At 37.9% G+C, this 14,103-nt stretch overlaps 1 protein-coding gene across 8 annotated transcripts in view; it reads left to right on the top strand.

Annotated features, from left to right (window-relative positions):
• celf5a (cugbp, Elav-like family member 5a) overlaps nt 1-14,103 on the top strand; it is a 388,064-nt gene that overhangs the window by 360,999 nt on the left and 12,962 nt on the right. For 4 of the 8 annotated variants that reach the window (XM_056447706.1, XM_056447711.1, XM_056447709.1 and 1 more), the window contains exon 8: nt 13,634-13,849. In XM_056447706.1, coding sequence (XP_056303681.1) covers nt 13,634-13,849 — 216 coding nt within the window. The remainder of the gene's footprint in view (nt 1-13,633; nt 13,850-14,103) is intronic. The other 4 variants (XM_056447713.1, XM_056447712.1, XM_056447710.1 and 1 more) reach the window with 1 other exon arrangement.

The raw sequence follows: 14,103 nt of genomic DNA, 5'->3' as shown, positions 1-14,103 counted from the left end.
TTGCAAGACTCAGAAAAGTGTGTGTGTGAGTGAGCTGTATTTAAAGTCCTGGTTGTCAGTCCACCATGAGCCTCCAGCTGTGTGTGTGTAATCAGGAGGAATCAAGAACTGGTGTGTGTGTGCAAAGACTTCTGAGAGTTGTAGTTCATTAAAGGGGTAAATTGTAGTTCTTCAGCAATCTGCACAGGCTAGATTGCTGGAGATCGTGACAGTAATGCCGGGATATAGCATAAAACATTTGAAAATAAAGAACCGTTTTTATTTAATGATACGAAATAATTCTGTGTATTTATTTTATTATTTAAAATAATTCATTCATTTAATTTCACAGGAAACATAACTGTTTTTTGTTGGGTTTTTTTTTTTTTTTTTGCACAAATTATTAGATAATTCACATGAATTCATGAAGGCCCACTCCTAAACATAAACATCACTGGGTGTAAACAGTGTATGAAAACACCATTTGCGAATTGGCTAATAATTGTAATTAACGTAAATTTGTTACCAATTGCAACTACAGATAGTGTTGACGTATTAGAGACAACTCCAGACAATGTCAAAATGGCAAATGCATTCTGATGTTACAACAAAAAAATAAAAAAATAAAACTTTGATTATGGTTTGGTTTGACGAATTTGTGGCCAATTTCTATGAATTTCTACATCTTTGTTCATAGGATAATGTAGGACTGTCCCTATTGCAGATTGTATTAAAAGACACAAAGGAGACCACACGAATTAACCGCTAATTTGCCAAAAGTGTAAAATAGTAACAAACTGCCATTTTTGGTAGTGTTTAATTAACACATGTGAATGTCTACAAGGACTACAATGCATATTTTTTATTGCAAAACAAAAAAAGTAGTCAGTGGAATGGGAAAAAGGAAACACAATTAGATGATTGTTTCATTTTATTAAACTTTAGCAGCACATTTTTAGTTTCATGAGTGAAAAAAAACTGCTAAAAACATAAGAAGGCATTGAAATCCCAGCAATATCAAGAGCTATTGTTGGCTAAGAAATGCTTTTCTTCCATCTTAATGAAATGTTTTTCAGATTAGTCTTTAAAATTGACTGAGCAACTGATGTATTGTGATGCAAAAAAACGCCTTCTTCCATGTATGGTGAAGTGGTTTTTAGGGAATTGCTCTGCAATCTGAAGACATCTGGCAAGAGTAGAAATGAACGGCAGAACAGCTGTCACATCATCTGAGGCTGCGTTCAGATCTCAGGCTTTTACTTAATGCACAAGTGTGGATTATTATTCCTGCGAAATATCCTCTGTGTTACAAATAACATTAACGTAAAGTAACAATGTATTAGCAGAACATCTTTTTGTGCTCAAGTGGATTTGCAGATAAGACGTTAGTGAAATTGGATGGCAAACTAGACAACATCTGGAAGCATTTTTGTGATGTGGGCCACAATGAACCATTTTTACATGCTGTGAATTTCATAATCTTCATTTTCAAGATCAGATTTCGCTGCGATATTTTGCTTAAAATGACAGAAGGCCTGATAAGAATTTTTTTTTAAGTTTAAAAAAATATGTATATTTTCAATAAATAACGTATTAATCAAAGAAAATAACAAATTAATGTGTTGTTGTGTTGTTTAGCACTTTTTTAAAATGTGATATCAGTCAAACATATAAATTCTTATTTCTAAAATGCACTGGGAAGAGTTTCGATTGTGTCACATATACATTTTCATATTTTTGTACAGTTATACTGTCAGGGTTCATACGGTCATAGAAAATCTGGAAAAGTCATGGAATTTTGACATGGCATTTTCCAGGCCTGGAAAAGTTTTGGAAAAACAGAAAAACCCACAAAGTTTTGGGAAAAGTCATGGAAAACAGATATCTGTATACTTAAATATAGGTTAGTTGTCTTTACTTCTTTTCTGTCTCTGGCCAATCACATACTCTCACATTATTAGAGTGGTGTAAGCATTATCTAAATCAATCTTACATAAATATAAATTGAAACTAAATAGATTGTCGAGTGATTTACGAGATGCTGTAATAAATTTGAACATGCATCATTTTTCTTTTACCACCATATTTAATATTATTTATTATTTATTATTATTATTAATTTTAGATTAATTGCTTATTTACCTTTTTTATTACACCCTGGTAATGCATTATTATTATTTCAAACTTTATAGTACATAAAACTACTTTGCATTTACTGTACCATAGTACTGAATTATTACTATTTTCATATACATGCAGGCCCGTAGCCAGGGGTGGTTTGGGTGGTTCAGAAGACAGACCCCTCTCAGACAAAGGTCCAGAATTTGTCCCATGCATGAACTCATTTGTCCTATTTTGACTGCTATGCCATCATGGTGAAAATAACCCATCGAAAAAGGCTTTAAGACCAAGTAGAATTCTCTGTTGGCTGTCACTTCGGTGTGACTTCTGCTAATCAGTTTTGGCCAATGCTAACAGTTACTTTTTATGAGTCAAACATCCAGCTGTGCAGAAAAGAATACATACAGTCTGATGTAAGTGAAGTCATCTTTCACTAGTGTTTTGTTTTTAAATAGAGAAAAACATTTTATAAATAACTTTTATTCCAAATCTTGGACCTTATTCTTGAAGCAAAAAAAAATTGACCAACAAAAACATGTGAAGCTCCAAAAGTGGCCCATATTAAAAATTATTTCAATACTATTTTGGCTAAAATAGTCAGAAAGTGTGGTTATAATGACCATCTGATAAGCTAATTCAGAATAGTGCTTACAATTGCACTAAAATGCAGTACTTACCTTTTATAATTAAATAGAAAAGAGGCGTATAATTGCAAAAAGGTCCCCTTTTGAGAAAAAACAACCACCCCTTTTACCAGGCTGCATGGCTACAGACCTGACATGTTATTTACACAGTCCAAACAAAGAATGCCATGTTTATGTTCATGATGCCCCCCAAAAACATTATTTTTCTGAAACTTCATCCAAACAAAACAGCAAAAGACCTGCATATGCAACCTGGAGGATCTGCAACATCATTAGCGCAACATTTCCACTAAACATATGTGCATCTTCAGTATCTGTGCTAACCTATAAACCCACTAGTCGTCCTCCAGAGGAAGCGTGTTGACATCCCGTTTAGACGAGCGACCGAAAAATTGAAAACAATAGCGCGACCGCTCTATTACCAGATGTAAAGCACTTAAGCGCGATGGTGCGAACACGTTCAGCCAGATGGCGCCCTCTATTAGAGGATGCATGGTGATGTTTATCTCAACGTTTCTCTTTTTTTTTTTTTTTTTTTGTATACACATATAAGAGTAATGTTCAGCAGGTGTGAGCTCTTCAGCTTTAAAAAACAGCATGACAGTCTAATCGTCAGTGGCGCGATTAAATGGCTCGAAACTGGTCGCGTTATTCGTCTCTGCCCTGAAGTTCGCCGCTTGATGGGTTTTTTCTTGGTTTAAATGGAGACGTGTCACAGACTGATGAGAGGCTGCTCTTTGGTTAAACATATGTCGGATGTTTCTGTTGTGTTTAAAGTTAATGAGGTGTCAGGTGCAGTATTCGCGAACACGATGGCGACGCTTGAGTTCACCTTGTGTGCCTTCGGGGTCATAAAACCCATTGACTTTGTTTCGCGGTCTCGCGGGGGCTCCAAATAGAGATTGTGCTCGCTGGAAAGGGCCGAAAGCGTTTGGAGAGGAGCAGCTGCGCGGGCTGGTGGCCCTCAGAGATGCTGTTTTTCTCTTTTTAGGAAGCCACCGGTTGTAAAAGTCAGGATGTTTATGCTTGTGTTGCTCGGTGAAGGATCTGAAATGCATGTTTAGAGGCCCGGAGCTGCACCGGAGTGGAGATAGCTCACCGAAAATGGCGGTAATAGATCATTTGGAATCGTTTATCTGTTATTAACTGAAGGGGCTGGGTTATGATAGCTGGTCTCATATTTATAGTGATTTTGATAAACACTGAAAATCATCCTAAAATGGATGCAGTGGTGTCCGTAGGCAGCGGTTGTGTTTTATGGGATGCTGGGAGGTAGTAAATATTTTCCTGCCGAATTTGTTACATTTCTGAGAGCGACCCATATTAATGTTCAAACAAAGTATATTTAGTAGCTTTGTTAATGTAATGCCATACATTGAAAATGCAATCATAATATACTCAACGTAATATTTGAGGTTATAAATATGTTAAAAGAGCAGCTTGAACATTCTGGTAAATGTCTGATTTTTTTGCTTTACAATTTTTTAGTTTGGTCCCACTTTATATTAAGTTGCCTTAACCAATATGTATGTACACTGAAACTAATCATTCATTACAATTTACTTATTGTGTAAATACATGTTTTTACATTATATTTATACCTGCATGTTAATACATTTGTAATTAATTTATGTAATTACATTTATAATTACAATGTTGACCATCCCTTCCACCTAAACACACTTAAACATACCCAAACCACCAAACCTTTCCATAAATCCTACCTCAATAGCACCAGAAGGGTTCTGCAATACATTATGAACACATTGTATTAATATTTTGATGTAAGTAGTGTACCAGTAGGCACTAATTATAAACTGGGACCTTTATTTTTATATAATTGATATAGCCACATTTAATCAGGTATAATCTGATAAACATATGATTATTATAACAACACATTGTATATATAAAAATAACAATATAAGCTTTCTGCACATTCATATTAAATATACAGATATTATAAACATAATATGAGACATAATAGAATAACCATAGGGTTATTTAAACCGTATATTTCATAAATAGGAAAGCGTATTCATATAATGCAAATACGAATTGTAAACAGATATAATATTTCATATATTTCCAGACAAAATCAAACATATGATAACAAAATTATCAAAGCAAAATGTCTTCATTTTGTTTCAGTATTTCTTCCACATATATTCACATAACTAAAAAGCTCCAAATATAACCTTAATAATGAGATACAAACAGGTTTGAAACGACATGATGCTGTATTAAACACAATTCCTTTCCATTAAGCATAAACTATGTTGTACAATCACAGATGGATGATGAAGTAGAACATAATAATTTCATAAAAGTGCCATAACACACATATAGCTGTACATAGGTGGACCAGCATTAAATCTTGTTGCGTTACCTTCTACCAGAGCAAAGCTCTATTAAAAAACACAGGTGTAAATAACCATAAGCCATCCTGAGTATTAAAAATATGGATGTAATGGGAGTTAGTTATTGTGGTTTGGCTGCAGTGTTAACCGATACGGTTCCAGCACTCCTTGTTGATTTCAGTCTATAATTTGCATAATAAATCCTTTTGGTGCATATGGTAAGCTGTTCCTCATTGTAGTCACCATCGGGTGCAAATCAGCATGATGCACGAGGGCAGATTGCAGTAATGTAAATCCAATTACACTTCCCTAACATGAAATAACAGTATTTGCCGAATATGCGACATCTCATAGTGCTCAACATACTAACGGGGCTGACAGATAAAAGATTTATTTAATAACAGATGGATTCATTCTGGACTTTTGGAATTGGATGCCAAAATGTGCTCCATCTGGAACAAACTGCTGTGATATGGACTATACAGAACCGCAAAGGGAAGGTTGATACAGTGTGCACTTGGATCTGCACTAACAATCGTCTATTGATCCCTTGATATGTAAACTGCATGTTGTATGTCGTTTTATGGAATCAGTGCAAAAAATGTAATTAAATTGAAGGAAAAATGGCCCAACACTGCTTTCAGAAAGCTTTTTTCCAAAGGTTACATGAATGAAATTCCAGAATAGTGATGTTGTAAGAATGTTGTCAACATCCCTAGAGCCTAAATGAAATTTATAAACACATTTAATTGGAGAATGTATAATTTCATTCAGTACAGAAAGAAAAAAGAGGCAAATCTACTTCAAATTGTCATTGTTAGCTTAGCAGCATGCTAACTTTAATCTATACTGATTTAGCCCCAAATTTTACGTTGAAACTGTTAAATATATTTTAAATTAATAATAATAATAATAATAATAATAATTCCTAAAATATATATAGTGCTTTTCTGTACACTCAAAGCTCTTTACACAATGAGGGAATTCTCCTCATCCACCACCAGTGTGCAGCATCCACCTGGATGACGCGATGGCAGACCACACACAAGCTGATTGGTGTAGAGGAGACAGAGTAATGAAGCCAATTATGATATGGGGATAGTTAGGAGGCCATGATGGACAGAGGCCGGAGGGCAGATTTGGCCAGGATGCCGGGGTTAAACCCCTACTCTTTTTCGAAGGACATCTTGGGATTTTCAACAACCACAGAGACTCACGACCGTGGTTTAACGTCTCATCTGAAAGACGGCGCTCACTGAGCAGTATAGTGTCCTCTTCACTATACTGGGGCGTTAGGGCCCACACAGACCACAGGTTGAACACCTCCTGCTGGCCTCACTAACACCAATTTCGGCAGCAACCTAGCTTTTCCACAAATTTTTCCACAAATTTTGCTGACAAATTGTATTTGTTAGCTTAGCAGCCTGCTGTCATTAATCCCTACTTATACCAACATGTAGCAAAGCAATTCATTTTACTTCAAAGTACTATTGCTAGCTTAACAGTATGCTAAAATCTACTGTTTTAGTACCAATATACATAAAAAAATCATTATATATCAAATTTGCATTGTTATTATTCCGATTAGCAGCAATGTATGTATGGCGGTGTGCAAATGCATCTACAAATGAATTTTGATGTATAAATAAAACTTCTATGCCATTTACACATTATAAATCGCGATGTTAGCTTAATAATAGCCTATGCTAACATTAATCTCTACTGACTTAGCATCAAAAATGTAACAGCTAAATCCAAAGTTCAAAGATATCATTGTTCGCTTAGCAACATGCTATCATTAATCTCTAATTATTGACTTTATTAATGGAATTAAGCTGCGGTCACACTGAGCTTTTCCTCCCATAGACTTCCATTCATACGCACGTGAATGCATCAGACCGGAAACGCAAGGTCATGCGTCGAGTTTCGCATGTCGCTGCGGTGCAAAGTTCAAGCTTGGTGAACTCTGACCTGCGAAATCGCATTACTTGACTGCGTGAGACCAATCGATGATCAAAACATGAACTCTCTGGACAGAAATTTAAGACATGGAGCAATCGCTCATTTTTTTTTAATGTCTAATCATCTTGTTTAATTCCGCCCCTTTTCGCAGCGCTGTACGAATTTCGCACATGCAAAGCCCAGTGTGACCGCAGCTTTAAGCTTGTTTCTGTGATTGTTTTAGAACTTTCAATTCAGTTGCCTATGTGAGAAATGAGTAACAAATGTCAGAAAATGGTCAAACTACTTGCGTGCTTATGACTATACATAAAAATAAAAAAATAACATAATTACAAAATATCATTTGCAACATTAAGCAGCATAACAAGCATTTTTTTGCCACCCAAAATTACTGAAAGTGAACGAGACTGGAGGACTCGACCCTATAAGGTTCAAATGGCTGCACCTACCTGAACTGTATATGAAAGGTAGCTTAGCAGTATGCTAATTCCCTTAGTCCCTTATTTATCAGGGGTCACCACAGCAGAATGAACTACCAATTATTCCAGCATACATATTACGCATCGCATGCCCTTCCAGCTGCAACCCAGTACTGGGAAACACCCATACACTTTCACATTCACACACTACAACCAATTTAGTTTATTCAATTTTATCTATAGCGCAAGTCTTCGAACTGTGGGGGAAACCGGAGCACCAGGACGAAACCCACACGAACACGGAGAGAACATGCAAACTCCGCACAGAAATGCCAACTTGCCCTGCCGGGACTCAAACCAGCATCCTACTTGCTGTGACGTGACAGTGCTAACCACTGAGCCACCGTGTCACTCTGATTTAAAAACTGTTAAATAAAAAAGATACTGTATTGTAAGATATATATTGAAAATATATAGTAGTATAATGAAATGTCAACAATGACTTATGATTCCAGCATTTTTGTCTTTTGGGGGGAGTTTTAGGTCCAAACATTTGGGGCAATTCACACTGAACGCAAGACACACTTTAAAAAAAGTTTTATATTCGATATCTGTGTTTTTAGATTGTCATATCATTCCCAAAACTGTGTAAATCACTCAAACGTTCAGAGAGCTCCGTCTAACAGAGAAAATAGAAAAAGCCATGCACTGATCTGTGCTCAACTACCAACTTTTTTTTCCTGTGCTAACTCCATTGTGTACCCTGAGTCATATCATCTGTCTTGTCTTACTAGCTTTTTTTGATGCCTGCTGAAGCCTCAACCAGAACATGATCTGAGCTTCCACGAGCTCAGTCTGTTTCCTAAAACTTCCTGCGGGCTGGATCGTCCTGTCAGCGCTCAGCTTTTTTCCAAACTGTCACATCACAATGATAGATTCGCAATATTATAGCAGCACGAAGCTGCCGCTCGGCCCCGCACGTGTGGTAGGCCCAGCTGAAGCTGCCTGTCGGACATCCCAGAACAAACCCGGTCTCCTGGGCTCCGGGAAGAATGGAGCAGAGGCGTCATCTAATTTATCAATGTGCCGTGTGGGAAGCAAACAATCGCAAAAAAGCTTAGGAACAGGAAATGGCACAAATGAGAGTAAAGACCTCACTGGAATTCCCACAGGTCAATGCAGTGGGAAGCTTGAATACAGTTTTGGGAACCTTTAGTTTCTATTCAAGACTTTCCCTAGTGGGAAAAAAAACTAGTCAGTAGAAACCATCACTAAGTTTTTATGGTTATTATCACTGTAAAATCTCCAATGATGACAATCATGTTTTGTAAGCTGTTTGGACAGAAATGTGTGTAGGTATAGTGTATCCACAGTCATATTAGGGTGATAGAAACACAACAAGTCTCTTTTTTAACATTTCCTGACATTAAAATAGGATCCAAATCCCTCCCATTTTGAGGCCGACCACAACGTGACGTAGGAGTGTATAATCATATCAACAAGACAGAACGTGTGCAAAGCAACTGGGATTAAAAGATCTGTTCAGCTCTCTGTGATCATCATCAAATGTGAGCAAGAATGAGTTTTACAAGTTTAAAACGTTATTAAAACAGTGCATGTTTGTAATAAATAAGTTAAAGACGGTAAAATCGCTATAATTTATCACCACAGCCGCATGTCAGTACAATTATAAAAGAAGATGCTTCAATCCCGGTTTGTGGACGTTACATCAGATTTATTTTGTGCATTAACATAACAGATATCAGAATACAGATACAGAAGTGGATATTAACGTGTATCCTGTCACATTTGCCATGCAAAAACAGTGCAAATTAAATGCGCGCGTGTCTATGTGTGCGTGAATTTTTTTTACGACACTGCGCGTGACTCATTGTTGCAGAAATACTTGAATTAACTCCACAACAAATACATCAAATAATCATTGGGAAAGTTCTTACTGTAGTTATGTGAGATCTGCTTCCTTCATGTGTGTCACTGTGCTGTTTATCTGACGCAGCCGAGGCGGAGATTGAGGCACATTCTGACAGGCACGTGGGAACAGTGTGCGGGTAGAACTAGCATTAAAGGCAGAGGCAACTAAAACAGCTACATTGTGTCCAGAGCAAAAAATTCAATATTCTGAAAGGTCTAATAAATAATCTGATGGGTGTTTTGAGCTGTAACTTTACACACACATTCTGAAGACGCAAAAGACTTATCTTAAATCTAAACACAGGTGCCGTTAAAAAACCATTCAAACCATCTATTTTAACCCTCAAAACCAGGCCATTTAAAGGATTTCTAATGTACTTTAACACATTGTAATTAAGACATGCCACCAATAGAAAGCCAAAAAATTAGGCATAAAAAAACATTATTGTTTCCACTAAATCAATAAAATGTTCATTTCAGCCATCATGCTGTAAGCAAGCCATCAGCTTGCTTATATTTCTATAAAGACTTTTCTATAGGGTCTTTGGTCACACTATAATTGAAGCATGCTGGGGGTTTCCATGACGACCGTCTATCTCCATGTCCAGCATTGTTCACGAGTACAGATTGAAATGGCATCCTATGGGAAGCGTTTTGTCGTTTGTACTGATGCACAGCCGGGGTTCAGAAACACTCAATGCTTGGGATCAAACACATGCTAGCAAGGTGTCTATTAAACCATTCTGTCGCAGGCTGTTGCGAAATGTTTATTCGGTATGTGCTGAAGCATTTGTTGTAACTATGATTGGGTCATTAACAGACAACAGAATGATTGACACTGTTTATGTAAATTAGCAATGTGCAAATTCATCTACAGTTTTATGTATTACATTTTAATGTCATTTTCACATGATAATTAAAGTGCTTATATGCATTTTATTATTTGAATAATTAATTATTCAATTATTAAGTAATAAGTTTATGGGTATATATGCTCCATTTTTAACATAGCAGTTTTACTAATTCAGTACCCTAATTAGCATAAAAAACTTGGTGCTAAAAACAATATAAACATGTAAATCAAAGGTGTCAAATCCAGATCCTGGAGGGCCGCAGCTCTGCACTGTTTAGTTTCATCCCTGCTTCAACACACTTACCTGTAGGTTTCAAACATAACTGAAGCACTTAGTTAGTTGAATCAGGTATGTTTAATTACGGCCGGAACTAAACTGTGTAGACGGTGGCCCTCCAGGAACTGGATTTGACATCTGTGATGTAAATTAATGTCATTGCCATAGAAAACTTATATGTTAACATCAATTATTGACTCAGTGCCAAAAATTAAGCTACTTTTTCAAATTGTCATTAGCTATGTTTCCATCCGATAATGTTAATTAAATGTAGCTGCAAAACTGGAATAAAAGACGTACAAATAAAGCAGCGTTTCCATCCAACGAGTCAAAGAGAACATAATCGTCACTTACTGATTAACTGGCGCCATATGAAATGAAAAATTTAATTTGAAGTGGTAGGAGAAGCTGCGTGTATCTTTTCCTAATTTAATAAACGACTTGCACCTCAGAAGACAACGCCGACACGTAATGAATACGTTGTGGCGTTTGAAGACGTCAGACGCAGAACACAGATGCCCTTAACAGTTCTGGCGGTAATTAATAATATAATAACACTAATACTGAAATAGTTACGGCATTTTACAATGACCACAACAACATCTCAGATGTTTTACAATGCGATCAGCCGGCTAGTTTGTTCATTCACACACATTTTTATCATCGCATGATCTCTTATAACAAAAATCACATGACCTTTTTTAATGTGCATACTGAAATTTGTTCGGTAAAAGTGTTTCCATCATAGTTTATACGCATCTTTTTTATTGAATAAAAAGTTTATCCTACTCAATTATGTGCATATGTTTTTCATGTGCATTTTCAAAATGTGCATCTTGGTGTTTCCATCAACTGTTTTATGCACATATCCATATCCAAAATGCGCATAAAAATAGGTGGATGGAAACATTTTATTAAACGGTATTGTAGTGTAAAGACTTAAACATAACAATATGGAAGTATAACAAAATGTTTTCCAAACCTAAATGAAACATTAATAATTTGTAAATCTTAGCTAGCAGTAAAGTTAGCCTTGTGTAAAAAATATAATGAAATGTCAACAGTGACTGAATGAAACGTGCAGTACATTTTGTGTTTGTGTGTGAACGTGTGTTAAAATTGGGATTTTGTCAGCGATTAAAGCCGCCTTTCCACTGCACACGACATTCAGACACGACAGTCGGAATACGCCCCCTTGTGGCAGTCGACCAGAATTGTCAGTTTTGTCGTGCACCATGAGAGGGAAGCTGATTTTTGCAGTGTCCGAAATAAAGGAGTGCAAAAGCAAGAGCCTTTATTCTTCGTGCATTCACCATGGTTGAATGAACGAATGAATACTAGAAACTCATAGACCGCTAAAAATGTTGGAGGGAATGTGGAGACAACATACAAAATCATATTTTTTATTACTCATTTATGAATAGAAATGTTTTATTATAATATTGACTTTTTTCTGACTCAAAAAATAACGAAAAAAGTACTATTTCTCATCTTGTGCGCACAGACCTGCTTGGACAACACTGGAATATATCGCATTCTGTCAGCCGGTTGCATACGGTCTGGTCGCAGGAGTTCAAATATTTCAATGTATACACAGCCCTAATAGGATCGGAATTTTGTGTAAACAGAGATGATCGGAAACTCCACGCATTTCTATTGTAAATTAATAACTACCAGTCTGTCGCTTGTCGTGTGCAGTGGAAAGGCAGCTTAACACCATAGCACCACTAGCCTCAAAGCCAGCTAAAAGAGAACACAAGGTGCGTCCCAAATTTCATACTTGTGCAGTATTCTATGCCATTTTGTAGTATAAATAGTGTAAGTAGTGCATTCATGCTGAAAACTCTAAAAATACCCAGATGATGCACTTATTGAACCGTTAAAGTGTGGAATGTTGGAAACTTCACACACTCAACGGCCGCAGCTTTGCTCACGTAATGGAAGGGGCGGAGCTTTCGGACACAGATGTTGATTTAGTGATTTTGGATTGTGAAAGTTCTCCTACAAGAGTGATTATAGCGCCTCCTGATGGTGAATGCGGTTATACTCATGGCAGGTATTATTTGGTAGTTTGGTCATTTATTTCACTAATTTGGCAACCGTCAAACATCATCAGGGAAACGGTTTGAACTTCCGCTTAGTAAAAAAACATTAGTGCTCTATTTGGGACGACACTCCATTCATATACTATGCTGTTGAGTAAGTGCATAGGTACATAGTGCATAAGCGCATAGTAGCCGCATTTCCACTATCGGGCCAGTGCGAGCCAGGGCTTTAATCGGGCCAGGCCGGGCCAGTAGCCCGGGAGGTTGAGAAATGAGGCCGAAATCATGTCGCGTTTCCACTGTCGGGTTAGATGCTCGCAGCGCGTCACGCAAACACCGCCCCCAGAACGTCCCCCGAATCAAACGTCACACAACCCGTCACACAACCCGCCCACTTCAGCGGGAACAAAAAACTCAAATTATAACCACAAACACAACCTGGCATCACTACGAGAGCTGGAAGATGGAGAACACCGAAGCGATTGCTTTTTTACTGTTTGTGGTCTGTTGGTGTAAGGCCAGACAGCGATCCCTGGATAAGGACATTCGAGTGCGGCATTTACTTTTTTCTTCTTCTTAGTGAGTTGATCAAGCGCGATAGCAAAACAAATGTAAGCGAAGAAAGCATCTTGTCTCCTCTTTACCTGACAGGAAAACTCCGCCTTTGTATGTAACCCCGCCCCGAAGCCCCAGCTGGCCCTCCTTGGCCCAAGGTGGGCCGAAAAAGGCCGGACGCTGGCCCCAAGGAAGCCCCGCTTTGGCCCGATTACGCCCCGGAAGTGATAGTGGAAACGCGACTGGCCTTGGCTCGCCCTGGCTCGCTCGCTTTAGGCGCGATAGTGGAAACGCGGCTATTGTATAGTGTGCCATTTGGGACGCAGCTACTGTCATTTATCACATCAAAAAAACTCATCCAACATCCACAGTGTCTTAAACTGTGTATTTAACTATTGTATGTCTTAATATGAACTTAACATGATTCATTGTTTGTAAACCGTATCAGCGTCTGACCTACAGTGTGTGTTTGTTTCTCTGGCTCAGCAGGACTCAGCTCACCGCCTGCCAACATCACCACATCAGCCGTTCCCAGCATCGTCACTCCTATCGTCAACGGCTTTACCAGCATCCCTCACCAGCCCAACGGTCACCCTGCAGTGGAGGCCGTGTACACCAATGGTCTGCCCCCGTACTCCACCCAAAGCCCCACGGCTGCCGACACCCTACAGCAGGCCTTCACCGGGGTGCAGCAATATACAGGTGAGCTACCTCAGTTATTAATGTTCCACTGAATTGTATGGTACAGCTTACTTTTAGAGGCTTTTCTGCTGCATTACATCCTTAATATCTGGTACTTTTTTAGTACCACCTCATGTGAGGTTTCAAGCAAGCCGTACTGTGATCTAAACATGAGGTATGATTGTTCTAAGAAAATTGTGAGTACCTGAATCACTGGATTTTGCAACACCAAACCTGCGATAGCTTGGTCATGCCTACAAGTACATGAGCAAGAA

The sequence above is a fragment of the Danio aesculapii genome, chromosome 22, assembly GCF_903798145.1.
Source record: "Danio aesculapii chromosome 22, fDanAes4.1, whole genome shotgun sequence".
In the NCBI taxonomy this organism is placed as follows: Eukaryota; Metazoa; Chordata; class Actinopteri; order Cypriniformes; family Danionidae; genus Danio; species Danio aesculapii.
The sequence above is the reverse complement of the archived record's forward strand: the minus strand, read 5'-3'. Positions and strand labels throughout refer to the sequence as shown.